Raw genomic sequence first — 22,532 nt, 5'->3', positions numbered from 1 at the left:
ACTAGAAACTATAAAACCTAGCTAAATCAAGTGTCCTTCGTCTCCTTGTGACACTTGAGACTAGAAAGGTCCTTAATCTTTAAAATGGAGTCCTTGGTTCGCATGATTGTTTCGAATTGAGGGGTCTCCTTTCATATTTCATATGAGACTAATCCAGTCAATGAGTTTTCCTTTAAAACACACGTTAGTCGCATACGGTTGTCATTAATCACCGAAACTTACCATTAACATCTATCGGCCTAGATGCGCTACAATCTCCCCCTTTTTGGTGATTGATGACAACACAAAGTAGAGATACACAAGATATGTAAATGAAAGCGATAAACAGGCATGCATTACTCGAAATAAAGCACATGTAGGCACATGTCAACACAGAGCATACACAATATCCAAATAACATGTCCATACACAAAATCCATGAAGATCCAATCACGCCACAAACCACCAAGCTCCCCCTATCTCTACTCCCCCTATCTATCTCCCCCTTTGGCAACAAAGCACCAAAAAGGAAGGCAAACTAATCCTGAGCTGGAGAAGGCGGGGTCTTCCGGCTGGGTCCGGTGGAAAATTGAGCGGCGGAGTCGTCGACGTCGTCGTCCTTCCAGTCGTCGTCGACCGAGGAGGACTTCTGCTCGACCGGAGTCGTCGGAACAGCAGAAGTAGCTAGTGTAACGGTAGAAGCTGGCTCGGCGACGATCGTGGAGTCTGTCGGAGGAGCAGACGTGACGGGAGTCAGGTCTGGCTGAGTGGGGCGCACGACGGACGGACGGAGCACCTCAGGCTGTGAAGGTGACTCGAAAGTGAGAGACTGAGCCGAGGGGTGCTGGAGCTGGTGTAGGATCTGCTACTGCCTCAGAAACTCTGCACGCTGCTCGGCAGTCCAAACACTAGGCTGTGGAGTAGGAGCCGGAGCAGCAGTAGGAACAGGACTGGCAAACAACCCGGTCTGAAGAAATGGTGACAACGGGAAGGATGACAAGGGTGTCTGCACAAAACCGCCAACAGTAGGAGCGGGAGCAGTGGGGTCGAACTGGAGCTGCTGGGGTGTAGGGAGCTGAGGCTCAGGCAGTCCAGTGTGACGGTACAGCTGACCGAAGCATCCCGAGAAGAAAGTGAACATCTGCTGCTGGATCTGGGACTGCTGCTGAAGCTGTAACCTCATGGCCTCCTGCTACTGCCGAATGCCCTCAAGGACAAGTGTCTAGGCCTCCTGCTGGTGAGCCTGCTCGGCTTGCATGCTCAGCTGAGCTGCAGCAAACCGGTCCTGCTGGTCAGAGAGCCGAGTAAGTATCGCTGCAAGAGAGTCTGGCTGTGTGACCTGTGCAGTGGTAACTGGAGGAGCAGGGGCTCGTACTGCACCGGAGGATCCTGCCTCATCGTCATGAGCACCTCGAGGAACAGTAACAGTGGGAATGAAATCCTCGTCATCCTCCGAGTCCTCTGAGTCAGTGATCAGGTAGTGTGGGAGCTGCGCCTCTGTTGCTGCTAGTGAGGCGTCCTCGGCTGCTGTCGGATCGTCTGCAACTCTGCCCTCAGCCAAGAAACGCTCATCCAGAACCCGCTGTGCTCGGCGCTGGCCTCTCGAGCCACGACGACCATCTCGAGGAGTAGCAGGTGAGTAAAAACTGAAGTGTGTCCTCGAGTGCTCCAGCTCATCCATATGCTCATTCTGACTTAGCTGAGCCAGAATCCAGCAGATCCAATGAGCAAACGGATGACGACGGTGAACTGTCATCCCATCCAGAATCACGTCCTCTAGCTCGCAGATAAAGAAGTCGACTAGGTCAAAGTCACGACCTGTCATGATATATAGTAGGAGCCACTGCTGCAGAGCTGTAATCCCCTCGTTGTATCCAATCCAGAACAGCAGACTCTTCCTCAGAGCTAGGTGGATAGAGTGTGCCACGTGAGTCAGCCTGTCCGGAGTACTCGGTGTGCCAGGCAGGAAGGGCTGCTGAAAGAGAACACTGATCTCCTCGTCAGATGGTACGTGAGACTCATGAGGACGACGAGGAGGCACCGTGCTGCCATAAGCCTGATAGTGCACGAAGTGTGGCTCCTCGGCAATCTGAACTCCAAGGAGGGTAGCCAGACGAGCTCGGGTCAAACGATAGTGCTTCTCCTGTAACATGAAGTCAATAAACTGTCGGTCCTCCTCAATAAACAGAGTGGCGTAGAAGACTCGAACCCACTCCCGAATGTACCTGGACCTCTCACTGAGTAGAGCAGGCAATCCAACATATCTCTCGAAAAGAGGAAGCACTGGAGTCCCACCTGCTGCTACACGCATAGCCACCCAGTGGAGCATCTTGTGCTCACTGATCTTGATATCCAACTCGCAGTAGGCATGGTAAAAAGACTCCTGGAGCAGAGTGTGAAAGCGACGATCAACTCCAACATCCCTCTGCTCGGGAAACCACTGCTCCGGGGTCACATATCGCAGTCTCTTGACCCTAGGTCCTAGAATACCCCTGAGATCGAATAGCTCGACCTCGGGCAGTGCCTCACCACTGTCCTGACCTCCTATCTGAGTGCCACTGCCGGTGTGCTGCTGCTGTGCATGGCCTGCTCCTCTCTGAGTAGCACCACCTCGAGTCCGTGGACGAGAGCGGGACTCAGGTGAGGTCTGAGCTGTCTGAGTACGTCCTGAGCGACGTAACTGCTGCTGTGGCTCCCCCTGAACCTGAGGATCCCTGATCCTGAGCGATCCCTACCTATCTGCTGCATCTGCAACTGCCTCTGCTTGCTCTCGCTCGCGGTCCTCACGGGCGCGCTTCTTCTTCTTCTGCGCTACCATCTTACCCTTACCCTTCTTGTCACCAGCCATCTGACATAGAGAGGCAAAACAAGGATTCGATTTGAGCCTATGACATGAATTCTAGTGGATAACCTCTGAAAGAACACACTAATAGAGATCTTATCTAGACAAGTGTAAGTGTGTGAAAGATAAGTGTTATGTGAGGTGCAAGGGGCATACTAGTGCATAAGTACAAAGGATGTGAGATTGAGGGTGCATCAAATGCATAGAATGGTCAGGAAAGTACCCTTGTAGATCAGAGACGAAGCTGAGTCAAACTATGACGAAAATTGTCCTTGAGACAATTCGTCGAACACCTTGAGGGCGCCTGATCAAAGGGTGAAGGGAATGAATCAGAGCCCTTGCTGCGGCGCGAGTAGGGCAAAAGAGCGCGCGTGCGAAGGTGGGAAGGTGCTGCGAAGCGGCGGCGCTGGTCGTGGAAGGCGGCGGCGCGCGGTGCGGGCGGCGCAGGGCGACACAGTAGTGGCGCGGGCGCAGGCGCGGCGGGTGCGCGGCGCTGGCGTGGCGCGTGACGCGGCGGCGTAGTGGAGTAGGAGCGGCGCACGTGCGGCAGCGGAGGGGCGGCGCAGGAGTGGCGGCGGCGGAGCGGCGTACGGGCGAAGGTGCGGGTGCAGGGCGGCGGTTTCGCGAGGAGGAAGAAAAGGAACTGCTGAGACTGACGTGCGGGGCCCGCGGACAGGTTAGTAAAACAGGACGAGCGGGCCCGCCAACCCTTAAGGCATCGGAAGTTCCGATGGTTCAGGGAAAAGAGCATCGGTGTAATCACCGGTTTGAATTTGACCAGATCTGATTTGGTTGAAAACGTGGTCAAAAGGGGCACCGGAAGATCCGCCACTGAGGCACCGGAACATCCGACGGGCGTCGGTGCATTGGCAGGAGTAAGGTCCAGAGACATTGCAAGGGCCAAAACTCCATGCAGTAGCACCGGTTGAACCGATGCAAAGGCGCCGGTTCATCCGTCAACCATCGGATGCACCGGTGGCCATCGGTGTAACAGTCGGAGTTTGTTCTAGAGACGATGCATAAACCAAGCCACGAAGACTTTAAGCACCGGTTGAACCGATGCAGCGCAAAACCAGGCGTCGGTTTAACCGGTGGTTAAGGAAATTTTCTGCTGAACTACACACTCTACTTCTGATCCAAAATTGCAAAACCAAAGCCATAAACACTCAATTTGGATCATTTTCGAGAGACAACCTCACCCCTCAAACACTCATACTAAGTGCTCGCAAGCTTTTACATAAACATAGGCAAATTAAGATCCAAGCGAGGTTTAAACACAAAAACCAAATGTATGAGCCACATTGCCTATGAACTTAGAGATTGAAACTTTAAGTTCGATAGGACGTGACTCAATAGGCATGAAAGCGCAACATTGATCTTATCACCCTTGTAGAGATGATATTTCATATTTAGCATGAATATCTTTCTCGAAGTGTGATTTGCTCCCTTGTGATGCTACTTAACGTGATGCAATGCCAGTGCACAGCTAGAATTAAACATGGATGCATTCTATATGACAAGCACATGCATTGCACAAAATTAAATCTATCTTGTCAAGTTTGAACCCTTGGCAAGCTTCTTCATGATGAACCATTCTTCATGCCATGAGCGAAACGAAGACCACCGGCTCATGCAAGACCCACGTTCATCACTATCTTGACAAGGTTAGACAAGTGTCCTATATGTATGCATTTTTCTATATGACAAAGCAACTTACATGACGTTTGCCGCATCTAATACATTAAGCTCATTCCTTAGCCTAACAAAAGTACTCTCGTTTAAAGGTTTTGTGAAAATATCTGCCAATTGCTCCTCGGATCTCACACCTTGAAGAGATATGTCTCCTTTAGCTTCGTGATCATGCAAGAAGTGATGGCGAATATCAATGTGCTTTGTGCGAGAGTGTTGAACCGGATTTTTGGCAATTTTTACGGCACTTTCATTGTCACAAAGGAGTGGGATCCTATCTAGTTTCACACCAAAGTCCAAAAGGGTTTGCTTCATATATAGGATTTGGGCACAACATGCACCGGCCGCTATATATTCCGCTTCCGCGGTGGACAAAGCCACGGAATTTTGCTTCTTACTCGACCAAGAAACTAGAGAACGCCCAAGCAAGTGGCAACCCCCGGAGGTACTCTTGCGATCCACCCGGCTTCCGGCAAAATCCGAATCCGAGTATCCCAAGAGATCTAAGCTAGCGCCTTTGGGTACCACAAGCCTATGCTTGGGGTATGCTTGAGATACCGAAGGATCCTATTCACAGCCGAGAGGTGTGATTCCGTTGGGTTTGCTTGAAAGCGGGCACACAAGCACACACTAAACATTATATCGGGCCTAGATGCGGTAAGGTAAAGCAAAGACCCTATCATAGAACGATAGAGGGATTGATCAACCGATTTACCGTCCACATCCAAGTCGAGATGCCCATTAGTTGCCATGGGTGTCTTGATTGGCTTGCACTCATCCATCTTGAACTTCTTCAAGATATCTTTAGTATACTTTTCTTGATGGATGAATGTCCCTTCCTTCATTTGTTTGACTTGAAAACCAAGGAAGAAGGTCAATTCGCCAATCATGGACATCTCGAATTCCCTAGACATCATGGTAGCAAACTCATGGCTTAGTGAATCGTTAGTTGAGCCAAAGATAATATCGTCAACATAAATTTGACAAATGAAAAGATCCCCATTGACGTCTTTTGTGAACAATGTGGTGTCCACCCTCCCGATCTTAAAGCCTTGCATGATTAGGAAGCCACGAAGCCTCTCATACCAAGCCCTTGGAGCTTGTTTGAGCCCATAGAGTGCCTTGTGCAACCTATAAACATGATTAGGATTCCTCGGATCTTCAAACCCGGGAGGTTGCTCAACATAAACAAGTTCATTAATTACGCCATTTAAGAAAGCACTTTTCACATCCATTTGATACAACTTAATGTTATGATGTGAAGAGTAAGCAAGAAGGATGCGGATAGCTTCAAGTCTTGCGACCGGAGCAAAAGTTTCACCAAAATCCAAACCTTCGACTTGAGAAAACCCTTTTGCCACAAGTCTTGCTTTGTTGCGTATTACCACCCCATGTTCATCTTGCTTGTTTCGAAAGACCCACTTGGTGCCGATTATGTTCTTGTCTTTCGGAGGAGCTTCGAGGACCCAAACTTCATTGCGGGTGAAGTTGTTCAATTCTTCTTGCATGGCCATTACCCAATCCGAGTCCTCAAGTGCTTCCTCTATGCTAGTGGGTTCAATACAAGAAACAAACGAGTAATATTCTCAAAATGAAGCATGCTTGGAGCGAGTTCTTACTCCCTTGGAAGGACTACCAATGATTTGACCAATTGGATGATCCTTGGAGATACGACCATGCTTCACTAGCGGTGCTTGCGTGGATGCTTGTTGGGGTGGATCATGGGTGACTTGTGCTTGTGGTGGAACACTTTGCTCTTCTTGTTCTTGGACTTGGGGTGTTGGTGTTGGCACATCTTCTTGAGGCAGTGGATCATCTTTTTCTTGATCTTCATCCACTTGGGGTGCCGTAGAGGTGCTTGGTGTAGATGAGGAAGGTCCTCCCCCTTGATCATTGCCTTCATGCACCTCTTCCGGCTTGATATCCCCAATGGACATATTCTTCAAAGCTTCATCAATCTCGTCATCACCTACAATGTCATAGCCAACAACCTCCTCTTGGGAGCCATTAGATTCATCAAACTCCACATCACATGTTTCTTCAACTAACCCAGAGGTTTGATTGAATACTCTATATGCTTTGGAGTTTGATGCATAACCAAGAAAGAATCCTTCATCACATCTACTTTCAAATTTATCGAGCCTTTTCTTCTTATAGATGAAGCATTTGCAACCAAAGACTCAAAAGTAGGAGATGTTTGGCTTCTTCCCGGTGAGGAGTTCATATGGCGTCTTCTTGAGGAGTCGGTGGAGATACACCCGGTTGGACGCATGGCACACCGTGTTGATTGCTTCCGCCCAAAATTTCTCGGACGTGCCATAGTCATCCAACATTGCTCTTGCTAGAGTGATCAATGTCTTGTTCTTTCTCTCCACCACTCCATTTTGTTGAGGCGTGTAGGTGGCGGAGAACTCATGCTTGACACCCTCTTCATCGCACCATTATTCAATTCTCATATTCCTAAACTCGGTGCCGTTGTCACTCCGGATCTTCACAATTGGGGAGTTGTACTCCCTTTGAGCCCTTCTTGCAAATGTCTTGAAGAGTTCCGGAGTTTCACCCTTATCGCCTAGAAACATAACCCAAGTGTAACGTGAAAAATCATCAACAATTACTAGGCAATAGAGGTTACCACCAATGCTCTTGTATGTAGTTGGACCAAAGAGATCCATGTGAAGTAGCTCGAGCGGCTTGGAGGTAGACAACATCGTCTTGATGGGATGATGTGTTGCAACTTGCTTTCCGGCTTGACATGCACTACATAGCTTGTTCTTGTCAAAGGTTACATCCTTCAAGCCGGTGATCATCCCTTTCTTGTGGGCTTTCTTGAGGTTGCTCATGCCGATATGAGCAATTCTTCTATGCCAGAGCCACCCAAGAGAAGACTTGGTGAAGAGGCATGTCATGGTGGTTGTTTGCTTTGAAGAGAAATTCACCAAGTAAATGTTGCCATGCCTAAACCCCGTGAATACCAATGACTTGTCTTTTTCATGAGTTACTACAACACCATTCTTGTCAAAGGCACACGTTAGTCCAAGATCACACAATTGAGCAATAGAAATGAGATTAAAACTAAGTGCTTCTACAAACAAGACATTAGAAATAGATAAATCTTTAGAAATTGCTATTCTACCCAAACCTAAAACTTTTCCCCTTGAGTTATCACCATAGGTGACATGTTCATGATCGCCGGGGTCTTCAAGAGTGGTGAACATGCTATCATTGCCGGTCATGTGTTGAGAGCAACCGCTATCAAGTACCCAATGTTTTCCACCGGCTTTGTAGTTCACCTACACACATGAGAATTCTCTTTTGAGTTTTTGGAACCCAAACAAGCTTTGGGCCTTGCACATGTGTGACAAGAGCTTTTGGGACCCAAAGTTGCTTGGGATGCTTCTTCTTTGACTCCTTAGTGAGTTTGTCAATGAATTTGGCCTTCACCTTGCCCTTCACTTTACTCAAGAGAAAATGGTTATTTTGAAACATTGATGAGTAATTCTTGGGTAAATTAGGAAGAGGACGTGATGGTAAAGTGCACTCCCTAGTGTGGTGCCCGGTGACTTGGCAATGTTGGCAATATGAACCAACTTCCTTGATGAAGCTAATCTTGATCTCCGGAGAAGGAGTAGTAGCTATGTTTGGCTCTGGAAATGAACCAAGAGCTCTCTTGCCATAGTCACGGGCATTGTTGAAGAGAATCTCCTTGTGGATGTATTCTCCTCTTGAGAGCTTCTCCACACTACTCTTGAGGCTTGCCACTTGATCCATCAATTCCTTTTCCTTAGAAGGTACAAGCTTGGGCAAAGCATTAGTAGCATTTGCATTAATGAGTAGGTCATCACATGAAGTAGAAGCATTGACCTTCTCAATAGTTTCATGAGCAAAGTTCTCAAGACTTGGGTCAATTGCTTCATAGGCAAATTTAAGTTCTTGATATTTGTGAGCCAACTCCCTATGCTCTTGTTTAAGTTTTTTGTGGCTCTCTTCAACTTGCTTAGCAAGTACAAGTGACTCATTGTGCTCTTTGAGCAAGTCATTGTACTTGCCAAGCAAGTCGGAGTGGGCAAGCTCTAACTTGGCATGAGTGCTCTCAAGAATCTTGACTTTGCCCTTTTCCCTCTTGATAACGGATGTATACTCATTAATGAGGTTAGTAAACTCAAAAGGGTCAAGCTCATCATCACTATTATTATCACTATCACTATCCTCCTCACATACCTTTGTTTTACCTTTTGCCATGAGACACATGGGAGGTGGAGGTAGCGATGATTCTTCATTGGTGAGGGCGATGGTGACGATATCTTCTTCCTCATCACTTGACTCTTCGCTTGATGAGACATCGGTCACCCACTCTTGTTTTTCTACCAAGAAGGTTCTCTTGGTGTTGCCCTTCTTCTTCGGGAAGAGCTTGGTCTTCTTGTCATGGCTCTTCTTCTTTCCAAATTTCTTGTTTTTATTCTTCTTCTCATCTTCATCATCATCGCTTGATTCATGGCGATGTTTGCTTTTGTTGTCCTTCTTTCTCTTGTCCGGCTTGGGGCAATCGGGAGAGATGTGGCCTTTTTCTCCACAATTGTAACAAGTTTTGTTCTTGACATCTCCCCATGGCCGGAACATTCTTCTTTTGGGGTCAAAATTGAAACCCTTCTTGTTGATCTTGTCATTTAAGCGTGCGAACTTTCTCATCATGAGAGCAAGTTCTCCATCATCTTCTTCATCGGATGAGCTCTCATGATGATCTTCTTCTTCATTGCTTGAGCTTGATTCTTGCTTGACCATCTTGAGCTTGCGGTGTTTGTTGGCCTTGGTTTTGAGAGCAATTGACTTGCTTGTTGTTGGCTCTTCGGACATACCAAGGATACTCATTTCATGAGCGCGAATTTCGCCCACAAGCTCTCCCACTTCCATTGTATCAAGATTCTCCTTTTGAAGCATAGCATTGATGATGTTGTACTTTGGCTTCGGAAGGAGCATGAGAATCTTGCGGTTGATGGAGCCACTGTCAATTTTAGAAACTTCAAGAGCATTAATGTCCTTGACAATAATATTCAAGCGAGAATACATATCATTGCAATTTTCATGAGCAAGCATCTTAAAAGAATCATACTTTGCTCTAAACAAGTGATATTTTTGTTCACAGACTTTTGTGGAGCCTTCATGAATTTCAATTAGCTCTTTCCATATATCACTTGCTAAGTCCATGCCATTTACTCTAGCAAAGACTTCCTCACTAATGGCTTCGAAAATTGCATTTCTAGCCTTTGCATTCCACTTTAGTTGTTCCGTGATGGGAGTTCCGGTGAACCCGGTCTTTGTTGCCAACCACACTTCGGGGGCAATCGCATCAAGGTATGCGGCCATGCGAACTTTCCAATAGGCAAAGTTCTTGCCCTCGAATTGAGGCGGTGAACCACCCATCTTGGCCATGGCTCTAGGCGGTGAAGCCTAATGATCCAAATGAGCAACGAGGCTCTGATGCCAATTGTAAGGATCGATGGACCAAGAGGGGGGGTGAATTGGGCCTTTTTCAAATTTCTAAAACAATTAAAACAACCTTAACCTATGCAATGCTAGTACGGCTCAATTCACCAACCGGCTAACTAAGCAAACTACACAAGCTACTAAAGAAAAGAAACTAAGCAAGGTAGAGCTAAGCTATGATCTCTAAGGTCAAGCACATGAAAAGTTGTATGAAAGTAAATGCTTGAAATGGAAGAGTGGGCAAGAGACAACCGGATTTTTTTCCCATGGTGTCGATGTGTTGGCACACACCCCTAATCCACGTTGTGACACTCACTAAGAGTCTTGTCACCTCCCATGTCACCGAGACTTGGGCGCTCACTAAGAGTCTCCGTTCACCATCCCGGCGTGGTGGAGCTCAAGCCACGTACAAACTTCTTCGGGCTCCCACAATCCTTGGCAAGCTCCGAAAGAAACACCTTCAATCACCAAGATCGTCTAGGTGCTGCCAATCACCAAGAGTAACAAGCTCCTAAGCCTTCACTTGACCTACACTTAGTTGGCCCTAGCTCAAGCACACTTGCTACACTTGCAAAGGATGAAATCTTCAAGGTTGAAGCACAAACAAGGCACTAGATCTTCTCTCTTTTGCTCAAAGCTCTTTCTCTTCTTCTCAAGGGTGGCCTCAGGTTTTCAAGGTGTCAAAGGCAACTGAAATGAGCCAGGGGATACCCTTATATAGAGTGGAGGAGGTCACATAGCTGTTGGAAGTTTTCTGCAGAAAAACCGTGACCACCGGAAGAACCGACGGGATAGAAAGTATAGGCATCGGTTCAACCGGTCTCTCTGTGTCCAATTAGTAACCATTGGAGTTCTGACACAGTATCCACGCTTGCGTCATTGCACCGGTGCATGCTCCGTAGAGGCATCGGTTCAACCGGTGCTGAAGAGGTTCACTGATCAACTCAAACAAGCGTTCTGGAACAAAGTACATCCAATGCACCGGTGCTTTGATTCTGAAGCGTCGGTTCAACCGGTGCTGAAGAGAAGTTGAAGTCCACCAAAACATGCTCTCTGGAACAAAGTACTTCTAATGCACCGGTGCTTTTCTTGGGACCATCGGTTCAACCGGTGCTATAGAGTTTTTGACTTGATTCCTGCCTGCTTCCAAAGAAGATAGACTGACAGGGCATCGGTCCTTCCGCCATGCATCGGATGTTCCGATGCTAGGGCACCGGTTCAACCGGTGCTGCTGTTTTTCTTTGTTTTCAGCTGTTTTGACTTGGATTCGAATGTGACTTTGATTGTTTCTTCTTCCAAGAGTTGTGTTGACTTCTATTGACCATCTTTTGCTGTTTTTGAGTGAGTGTGCAAGATTTCTAAGGCCAACTTAATTTTGATCAAGCTACTAACTCATGAACCCCTCTTAATAGTACGATCAAGAACTAGAAACTATAAAACCTAGTTAAATCAAGTGTCCTTCATCTCCTTGTGACACTTGAGACTAGAAAGGTCCTTAATCTTTAAAATGGAGTCCTTGGTTCGCATGATTGTTTCGAATTGAGGGGTCTCCTTTCATATTTCATATGAGACTAATCCAGTCAATGAGTTTTCCTTTAAAACACACGTTAGTCGCATACGGTTGTCATTAATCACCGAAACTTACCATTAACATCTATCGGCCTAGATACGCTACACGCGGCCACCAAGAGGAGGAGCTTCGAGTAAGAGCACTTGGTGGGCGTTTGGGGTAAAGCTTTGGGAAACCTTAGGCATTAACACGCACCTCGCACCGGCGACCTTGGGAAAGTAGGCCGCTTGCGAGCCGCCTTTCTGAGAGTTGATTTCGTGTACCTTTAGTTGAGATGTAATCTATGTTTTGATCACCTTTTTTACTAGAACTGTACCTAGAGACGATAGGCCCTAGCTCCTTGGTTGTGTTATCTCATCTACAGTTGTGGGTGCGATGAACTCTTATGCTTCATTCATATCTATCAAGTGTTCAGTTTATATGCAATCTTCGCTTCATGTTTAGGATAGGTTCGATAGATTAGATGGTAAACCCTAGTCGGTTCACTTCCGATCCACGGATTGATAAACCTTGGGGGAGTACTCTAAGGGAAAAGCTACCACGATCCGTGCATTGGCGGCACATAAATTGGGGCTCTAAGGAGTGTCAACAGCAAGGAAGTCGCCTCTTGATCTCGAAAGAACCAGGGTTCGAGGCCAACTCCTCTCCATTTTTTTGTTTTTCCATCTGCTACGTGGCCAAATGGGTTTGTCCTATTTTTTTTCTGGTGTGGGCCGAGTCAAGGAAGATCACAAAACTGGACCTGGTCTGCCTTGGGACAATGGGTGGTAGCAAAACCTGATCTGCCTTGGGACAATGGGCTGTAGCAAAATAATGAGGAGAGAAAATTGATGGTTTGAGCGGGATAAAAGAAAAGAGAAAACAGTTTGGTCCAAATTATGGTTTGAGCATGATATTAAATTTATTACGATTTCTATTTTCATTTTGTGAGGAGAGAAAATTGATGGTTTGAGCTAAAAGGGGTTATGACGATTTTTGTGACATATATGTTGAAACGTCATTGTTTTGTGGGCCAGATTATGATGAAATCAATAAAACGTCTCTAAGTTTTGGGCCTAGGATCCATAACTTCGAATCCATGAAAAAAATTAGAAAATCATCATGAATTATGTTTGATTGTGACGCTATCTAAAAATGTCATGGAAAAATCGTCATAGATCACCACATTTGTTGTAGTGTGTGTGCATGCACGTGTGGGCAAACAGATAAAGAAAAGGCACAATCCGTGGGAATGATTTCAAAATAAAAAAGATCATAATTTCAAAACTGAGAATCGAAATCAAAATCCAATTGCACTGGTGTGTTTGGTTCAATAAAAGCTTCAAAACAAGATCTCACACCACTATGTTTTGATGACATTTTTTTGAGAGAAAGTACTTTTTTGCGCATTCTAATTTGACTATGATGTTTGCAAAAATTGCTTATGGGTTTACATCATGTTGCTTTTGCAAGCCCGAGTTCAGTTAAGTGGATATTGGTGTTCATATTGTGAAGATAAAATACCTAGTGTCAATAGTGGATAAGAGTAAACAACTTTATTAGGTAGGTGAATGTTGATCGAATGATCAATAATAGGTAACTTTAGCATATCGACTGAGCATTTTGACTAATTAATCTTGGCATTTTTTCATAGTACATAAAGCAATTTATGTGTTTTGAAAAGTATAGTCGAAATATATTCAAGTGGGGCCTTGTTTTGAAGATCTCCTCGAAAGAGATATAGTTGTGCAATTGGATTTTGATTTTGATGGGTGATTTAAGAACTACAACTTTTTTAAGTTCTAAAATTGCTTGCACGTGTCACCGTCCCCCAGTGGTGGAGAGTCAATTTAGACTGCCATATAATAGCGCAAAGGTACGGCCGTCCGTAATAAAGTCATTAGCTTTATGTATTCTTCAAGTTCAATCATAATATGAGAGTCCAAGCAAGCCGCTCCTGACCATGAGTACGACGGATATATCAGTTTTACACTCTACGGAGGTTGTACACTTTCACGATAAATTGTGTTCCCCTATATCGCCCGAGTTTACAAGGCTCTTAAATACTTCCTTTGCTGAGTGGCGAGGGGTTCACTATGAAGCCTTTACAAAGACACGCAAAAAACTAACAGCCCGCTGGAGTTTCACTAGCGGTGTGAACCAGAACCCTTTCGGATGGTCAGTATCTTAGCAAAGGCTACTACTCCAAGAGGACTGGGCTATACCCTAACACCGACCCCCTCCTTGCACTTTCAGTAAGGCTATCAGTCAACTACGCGCCAAATTAATCGGCTAAGGTTAGAGCCATGTGATAATGTGGTTGTACGACTTTCTTGTTGGGTGGTTCTCCATGTTCCATTTAAACAAACTTATCTTATACATTAACCAAAAATATAATAGTACATAAAGCCATGTTTAGTGTTACAAAGATTATAACATAACCATTGTTGATGGTCATTATTTCACATTTTAACCATCAACTTCTCAAGAATAAATTGAGATTTGCACCATGTTTCATACATATTTTTCTTATTTCTAACAAGTTCCAAAATTTTTGGATGAGTTATGTTTGTAGGAGTTCATGTACCAAAAATGAGGCAAATTAGGCAAAATTCTTAGGCTGGCTGGCCTAGCACCTCTACACAACATGCCATGCCAGTGATCTAGGGCAAAGTGACACACCCACATTGCCTCTGAGCCGTGGATTTCAAGTTAGTTTGATCGAATGAACCGAAAGACATCAACCATAGATCAAAGGGCCCACTTGCATGCAAGAACTCGAGCAAACACCAGTGATCCATCACCCTGGATGGATTACAACCCTTGATGTGCAACATAGGTGAAACGGAGAGCCAAACAGCACTGAAACCAAGCCGACCAGCCTATTAACAATCAAGCTTCGGACGGACACAACTGAAAACCGACTTCAAGAAGCAATCTAGAGCATTCCCCAGGAGGTCAGTGCCAAGTGGCACCACCCCTAGGCCGACCGGCCTAGGGGAGGCCTGTCGGCCCCACCTGTCAGCCTTTGAAGACCATCTTCATGTGGAAGCTAAGCCAGCCGACCGAGTTGCTTACAAGTGACGCACCGGCCACATTACCGACTTGTAACACACACCAAAAGGAGCTCTTCTCTCTTCACTTTCTAGAGTAGGTTTGGTTGTTTGGGAGTTAGAGTCAAGTTGAGCTTGTCTCGGGATTCTGGAGTCGTCATCAAAAGTCTGGTATAAGCTCCTGTATCTTTTCCTTTGACTTTATTAATATAAATTATCTTCATTATATTTTCGAGTCAGCTTTATTTTTCATGTTTATTTATCTTTTCTAAGTACTAGTACTTGTGTGCGGAAGTAAGTCCTCTAGCTTGGGCTAAGTTTACTTTCTTGTTTGTCGGGATCTTACCTTACGGGTTTTCTCACCCAGACTACGGAGCTCAAATTAGTCCTCTTGATTGAGGGGCATTTCTTCTCTTCAAGACCTCAAAGAAATCCCATCACCGAGTCCAGACGTGGTGTCTAGCTTAGTATTAGCTAGAAAGTGTGTTCCACCCCACGGTACCGCAGTGGTAGGCAGCAAGTGGTGACAGCCCTATCCGTCCTTCGTAGTTCACCACGTTCGGGTGTTTTCATAGCAGTAGTAGCTGGTTGCCGTTGGACTCCCCTCTCATCCCTTTCTAAAGTCCTTCCTCCTCCAGCCGCCAAAGTAAGCTCTATGTTCCCGATATCTAGTTAGAAGCTAAGTCTAGTCTAGCGAGGCTAGCTCAATAGTTTAGAAGTGTTTCAGGTGTCTTACCTCACTCGTTGTCCTCCCAACTACTTACCTCTCTAAGGTGTAGGGTCTCCTGTGTCAGACGGTCATTGCTTGGCCATTTATCCTATCTATTTATCTTTTTTACCCTCACAAAATTATTTGGTTGATATAGATAGTAAAGTTTGTTATTCGATTCTCGATACTCTTTAACCATAATGCTTTCCTGAGTATATTTACGATACCCTGGAATACTCCAAGGTGAAGGGCTACAATGGTGATTCCATGACTTGTAGAATCTCTATTTCTCTTGAGCATAAAAAACAACAACAACCATCCCAAGATAAAGCATCTAAGCATTTCTACCCGATAAAAGATTAAAACAGGTGTTTCAAGGTTTGGGTAAAAAGACTAGGTAAATCCTTAATAGGTATCCAATCAAGTTTATGCAATATAATAATAAAGTAAATTGAATTATATGCTTTTATTGGGACAAAACTGATATTCAGGGGAGAAGTTCAATTGCCTTCCTCATCAAAATGTTGCTGCTCTTCCTCGTACTGTTGCTCTTATTCTCCTTCGAACGATATATCGTCTATACGATCACACAAGAAAGACATATACAAAATAAGTAATAGAATACTAAATAGTATACACAGAACTAAATAAGCTGAAAAAGATGCTGAGCATGATGTAAGGATCGCATGAGCATGATGATCGATGAAATTAGAGTTAAAATGAAGAAGTTATGGCTAAAACAAGGTTCTAGGGACTTATTTGTGAGATATCTGAACTTCTAGGCACTAAGTTTGAAGAAACCAGGGGCTAAATCCTAATTAAGCCTTAGACAAGGTCTACTTTGTAAAATAGGGGTCCAAGGGCGGTGGGTTCAAAAGCTAGAAAAGATAGGGGCGCCAACAAAAGAAAAAAAGACTTAAGTCTAATTACTTTTGAACTACTCAAGATGACGGGTTGATTTCTATAAAATAGAGGGCTCTTTTGCAAAAACACCAAGGGTTGACCGGTATTGACTCGGGTCAACAGGGGCTGATCCGTTGGATCTTCTGCAAAAATACCAAGGGTTGACTGGTATTGACTCGGCTGGATGGCTAGCAGCTGAGCAGGCGGCTCGTCTCGGTCAGGGCAGATGGATGGCTCAGGTGGATGCCTAGCTCTAGCAAGCGGGTTAGCAGCAACTCGGTGGTGGTGCTAGCACCAGCGACGAGCAAGGGCGACGGCGGGGTTCGCTGGAAAACACTGAACCAGTGCTCTAGTCCCCGGCTTGGCATGTGAAAAGGCCTGGGAGTGAGAGCGGGCAAAGGGGAAGGTGATGGGGAGGTCGGCTAAAGTGCACGGGGCCGGGAAGATGGCGTGCCATGGCGAGGGGTGGACGGTGTGGCTCTGGCAAGGAATTGTCGGCACATGTAATTGTCCTGCAACTTGTCCCTTTGCGATTTTGTGGTTTTTTTGCTCACGTCCTTCCGCTCGCAGCGGCTGAAGCAGATGTCGTGCGACAAAAGCGATGAGTTGGCCCACCAGTTCACCAGGGTGTACTGGCTTGAGGAAGACAACGCCCGCCTGCTTACTCAGATAGGCGAAGTCAACGCCCTGGTGGACGACTTGGAGGAGCGGGGCCACATGTGGGAGGAGGAGCTTGCCCAAGCCCGCCGCGAGCGTGACGTGTAGAGAGCCGCAGCGGAGCATAAGGCCCAGGAGGTCGAGGCGCAAGCGGCCGAGCTGCGGCAGAATGTGGCGGCGCTAGAGCAGAGAGATAAGGCGCTCGAGGCGAAGGAGGCCGAGCTCCAGTGCAAGGAGGCTGAGCTCCAGGGCAAGGAGGCAGCCATCACGATGCTCACCGAGACCCTCGTGCAGAAGGACATCGTCCTCGCAGCGCGGGAGGTGGCCGTTCGGGATGCAGAGGCCGCCCTCAAAGAGAAGGAAGCCTCCTTGTCCGTGCTCCAAGAGCTGGCGGATGCCGCGCGGGCTCAGCTGGAGAGTACCGAGGGTAAGTAACCGAAGTTTATTTGAATTGCTTTCGGTTTTGCCGAAAGTTATCTCTGTTTTCTTGTTTAGTGCTGAGGAAGACGGTGGCGGACGAGACCGCAGCGAAATAAGCCCTCCAGGTCACGTATTCATCGGAGCAGAAAGACCTTGTCGACCTGGAGGGCGCCACCGTGGCCGCGTGCCAAGAACTCGAGGGGGAAGGGGGCTCATTTGGGAGCTCGGTGGCCAGTCGCTTGCGATCGCTGGGCAGTCAGGTGGCTGAGCATGTCAAGAGTGCCTTACGCCTCGGCGTTCAGAGGACCCTTGGCGTGATGTCGACACACTACGTCATGGACCTCGAGTGGGTGGCAACGGGATACATCGTCGCGCTTGGCGTCGAGGGAGATGACGCGATGGCTGCTATGGAGCAGGCCGCCGCCGCCATTGAGGGTGCCGCCTCCGCCTTGTCTGTGCTGCTCGAGGGCGACCTCCTCCCCATTGCTGAAGACGACGACGCCGAGGGTCCGCATGAAGGAGGAGGTGATCTGTAGATGTCTTGGGCCGTGGAACTGTGTAAATGAGTTAGTACTTTATCTTAACCATGTCTCTGTGCGAGAAGACTGATTGGTGTAAATCGACAGTGTGGCCGCTCGAGGCCTTGTGAATTTCGTGCCAGCATTTTCTTTACTCCATTTCCGTGTTCTTGTATGCGTCTTAGATAAGTCTCTGCGAGGAAAATTGCGTTCGCAAGCGACTTAGGCGTAGGGAGGTGAGTGGGGATGCCGTATCCCGGAGGCGTAGGCGGTCCCGCGGTTCGGCCGATCCCGTTCCATAGTTACTTACGACTTGCGTCCACCTTTCTAAGTATACGTGAAACTTAGATACGAAAATTTTTCGAATAATGTTGGTGTTTTTGGGGACGTTCGGGGGTTCCCCCCCCCCGTAGTAGCCCTCGAGGGAGGCTTGGCTTTGCCGAGGGCAAAACCAAGCTTACCTCAGTGTTCATGGGTGTTCAAGCCCCCGAGGGTTAGGTCGATTCCCAAAAAATAAACAAGTAAAGCATACTCTTTATTACTTCGGGAAACTTGAAATACAAGTACAAACTATGTACAAATAGCTTGGAATTTCAAGGATAGAAGTGATGTAGCTGCTGAATATTCCAAGCATTAGTGAAGACTTCACCCTTCTCGTTAGCTAGCTTGTACGTGCCAGGCTTGAATACTTCTGTAACGATGTATGGGCCTTCCCACGGCAGCGTGAGCTTGTGGCGTCCTCTGTTGTCCTGCCGAAGCCTCAGTACCAAGTCCCCTTTGTTGAGGTCTCGGCGCCGAATCCTTTGTGCTTGATATCATCACAGGGATTGCTGGTAGCGTGTTGAGTGTAGGAGCGCCACGTCTCTAGCCTCGTCCACTTGGTCTAGCGAGTCCTCGCGGGCTTGCTGATTCTGCTACTCTTGGTAAGCCTTGAGCCTCGGCGACCCGTACTCTAAGTCCGTGGGGAGGATAGCCTCAGTTCCGTAGATGATGAAGAATGGGGTGAAACCCGTGGCTTTGCTCGGGGTCATTCTCAGGCTCCAAATAACTGAGGGTAGCTCCGTGAGCCACCTCCGACCGAACTTGTTCAGTTTGTTGAAGATTCTCAGCTTGAGGCCTTGTAGTATCATGCCATTGGCATGCTCTACTTGGCCGTTGGTCTATGGGTGTGCCACGGCCGACCAGTCCATGTGTATATGGTAGTCATTGCAAAACGCCAAGAATTTCTTGCCTGTGAACTGAGTGTCGTTATCGGTGATGATTGAGTTCAGAACCCCGAACCTGAAGACTATGTCGGTGAAGAACAACACAGCATGCTCAGACTTGATCTTGCCGATGGGTCGAGCCTCAATCCACATGGAGAACTTGTCGATCGCTACCAGCAATGAGTGAAGCCCCCGGGCGCTTTCTACAGGGGCCCGACGAGGTCCAGTCCCCACACGGCGAAAGGCCATGTAATGGGGATGGTTTGCAGAGCGTGAGCCAGGAGATGCGTCTTTTGAGCGTAAAACTGGCAGCCCTCGCAGGTCCGTACGACTTCGGTGGCATCGGCGACTGCGGTGGGCCAGTAGAAGCCCTGCCTGAATGCGTTTCCCACGAGGGTGCGTGGCGCAGCGTGGTGGCCACAGAAGCCGGCGTGAATGTCCCGTATCAGCTCCCTACCCTCGGGGATGGGTATGCAGCATTGCAGAACGCCCGAGGGGCTGCGTTTGTACAGCTCATTGTCATTCAAGACGAAGGACTTGGCCCGCCTGGTGATGCGCCGCCCCTGAGCGTGGTCCGAGGGTAGAACCCCTCGGATCATCCAGTCAAGATACTGGGCACGCCAGTCTCGCGAGGGTGGGTCCTCGTCAATCTCCATTGCTTCCGCCTCATCCGCCGAGGAGATCTTAGCTTCAGTGTCCATGGCCTTGGACTCCTCCACCGAGGGGCCTTTGGCCGAGGGCTCGGCGGTCGCAGCCCCCGAGCGTTCGGGTGCTGCTCCAATGGCTTCTGCAAGGTTCTTGAAGTCGACGGATGGATTGGTCAGGTTGCGGGCGAAGACGTTCGGGGGAACGGTGGTCCGCCCAGACGCAATCTTGGCCAGTTCGTCCACTTCCTCATTGTACCTGCGCGCGATGTGGTTGACCTCAAGCCCGTCGAACTTGTCTTCGAGGCGACGCACTGCGTTGTAGTACACCTCCATTTTCTAGTTGTGGTAGTTGGCCTCCTTCATCACTTGGTCGATGATGAGTTGAGAGTCTCCCCGGACATCGAGGCGCTTGATGCCAAGCTCGATGGCGATGTGGAGGCCACTGAGGAGGGCCTCATACTCTGCCATGTTGTTGCACGCCAGGAAGTGCAAGCGTACCATGTAGCGCATGTGTTCTCCGAGGGGTGAGACAAAAAGCAGGCATGCGCCTACGCCGGTTTTCATCACAGACCCGTCGAAGTACATGAGCCAACATTCTGCTTGAATCTGGGGTGGCGGCAGCCGAGTGTCGGTCCACTCGGCGATGAAATTTGCCAAGACTTGGGACTTGACCGCCTTGCGAGGTGCATAGGTGAGAGTCTCTCCCATCAGCTCCATGGACCACTTGGCTATCCTACCCGTGACCTCCTGGTTGTGGACTATCTCTCCGAGGGGGAAAGACGAGACCACGGTGATGGGGTGAGCCTCGAAGTAGTGGCACAGCTTGTGCCGAGCCAGGATCACTGCGTAGAGCAGCTTCTAGATCTGTGGATACTGTGTCTTGGTTTCAGACAACACCTCACTGATGAAGTACATCGGCCTCTGGACGGGCAAAGCATGTCCCTCCTCTTGTCGTTCCACAACGATGGCTGCACTGACGACCTGGGTCGTGGCTGCCATGTATAGGTAGAGGGGCTCGCCGTCCATTAGTGGTGTTAGAACTGGTGCGCTGGTGAGCGATGCCTTGAGCTTGTCAAGGGCCTCCTGGGCCTCGGGGGTCCATGAAAAGCGTTCGTATTTCCTCAAGAGTCGATACAGAGGCAAGCCTTTCTCACTGAGGCATGAGATGAAGCGGCTGAGGGCTGCCAAGCAACCCATGACCTTCTATACCCCCTTTAGGTCTCGGATCGGTCCCATCCGAATGATGGCCAAGATTTTTTCAGGGTTGGGTTCAATGCCTCGTTGGGAGACAATGAAACCCAAGAGCATGCCTCGAGGGACTCTGAACACGCACTTCTTAGGGTTAAGCTTTACCCCTTTGGCCCTAAGGCAATCGAATGCGATCCTGAGATCGGCTACCAGGTCATCCGCCTTCCTGGATTTCACGACAATGTTGTCAACATATGCCTCTACGGTTTGCCCGATATGATCCTTAAACACGTGGAGTATACACCGCTGGTATGTGGCTCCGGCAATTCTAAGGCCAAAGGGCATCGTAACGTAACAGTACATGCCGAAAGGGGTGATAAAAGATTCCATCATCTTGATTTGGTGGTAACCAAAATACGCATCAAGAAAGGATAAAAGCTCGCATCCCGCGGTTGAATCAACGATTTGATCAATATGTGGCAAAGAAAAGGGAACTTTAGGACATGCTTTATTTAAACCAGTATAATCTACACACATCCTCCACTTCCCTTTCTTTTTCTAAACTAGTACAGGATTAGCTAGCCACTCGGGATGGAATACCTCCTTGATGAATCCGGCCTCCAAAAGCTTGTGCACCTCCTCGCCGATCGCCCATCGCTTGAGCTCATCGAAGCACCGCAGGCGTTGCTTGACCGGCTTGGAGTTCGGCAGGATATCAAGGGAGTGCTTGGCGACCTCCCTCGGTATGCCAGGCATGTCCGAGGGGCTCCACGCGAAGATGTCAGCGTTGGCGTGGAGGAAGTCGACGAGCACCACTTCCTATTTGTTGCTGAGGACAGCGCTGATCTTCAGCGTTTTGCAGTCGGTGGTCTTTGGGTCGAGGGAGATGTCCTTGGCACCCTCGGCAGGCTCGAAACTGCCCCTGTGTTGTTGCGTGGAGTCCATGGCCTCATTGGCCATCCGCTGCAGGTCTGCGGCGAGGGCCTTGTCCACCGCCAAAGCCTCGGCGTGCTCGACGCACTCGATGTCGCACTCATAGGCGTGCTCGAATGAGGAGCCGACAGTGATCACACCCTTCGGGCCCGGCATCTTCAGCTTGAGGTAGGTGTAGTTGGGGATCGCCTTGAACTTGGCATAGCATGGCCACCAAAGAATGGCGTGGTATGCTCCCCGGAACCCCACCACCTCGAAGGTGAGCTCTTCCTTACGGAAGTTGGCTGTCGTGCCGAAGCAGATGGGCAGGTCGATCTGACCGAGGGGTTGGACTCGCTTTCCCGGCGCAATGCCGTGGAACGGCGACTTGCTGGGGTGGAGCTTGTCTAAGACGATCCCCATGAGCTCCAAGGTGTGGGCGTACATGATGTTGAGGCTGCTGCCTCCGTCATGAACACCTTGGAGAAGCGAGTGTTGCCGATGATGGGGTCCACGACGCGTGGATACTGTCTCGGGTTCGGGATGTAGTCGGGGTAGTCCTCGTGAGGAAAACTTGCCGTCTCCACCCTTGTCGCCCGCATCCTTCTTCTTGTCCTCGTCGTGATGTGCGATGCGGTTGTAGTATTTGCGGAGCATCTCGCATTGCTTGAGGGTATGGTTGACCGAGCCCTTGTGGTAAGGGCATGGCTTCTTGAGCATGTCGTCAAAAAGGACGCCACCGCCCCTCGGGGGGCCCTTGCGATTTGGGGAAGCGATGAA

At 48.3% G+C, this 22,532-nt stretch overlaps 1 protein-coding gene across 1 annotated transcript; it reads right to left on the bottom strand.

The window, feature by feature from the left end:
- Positions 1-19,208: 19,208 nt before the first annotated feature.
- Positions 19,209-19,985, bottom strand: LOC120686487. The gene has a single exon (XM_039968710.1). It carries the CDS (start codon positions 19,983-19,985, stop codon positions 19,209-19,211), a length of 777 nt encoding a protein of 258 aa, XP_039824644.1.
- Positions 19,986-22,532: the final 2,547 nt, after the last annotated feature.

This window comes from Panicum virgatum, chromosome 8N (genome assembly GCF_016808335.1).
Source record: "Panicum virgatum strain AP13 chromosome 8N, P.virgatum_v5, whole genome shotgun sequence".
NCBI classification, from domain to species: Eukaryota; Viridiplantae; Streptophyta; class Magnoliopsida; order Poales; family Poaceae; genus Panicum; species Panicum virgatum.
Note: the sequence above shows the minus strand (reverse complement) of the source record. Positions and strands in the feature narration are given on the sequence as shown.

Excerpts from the sequence above, each read along its gene's own strand:
- LOC120686487 (XM_039968710.1), bottom strand. The coding sequence starts at position 19,985 with ATGGAGGTGTACTACAACGCAGTGCGTCGCCTCGAAGACAAGTTCGAC.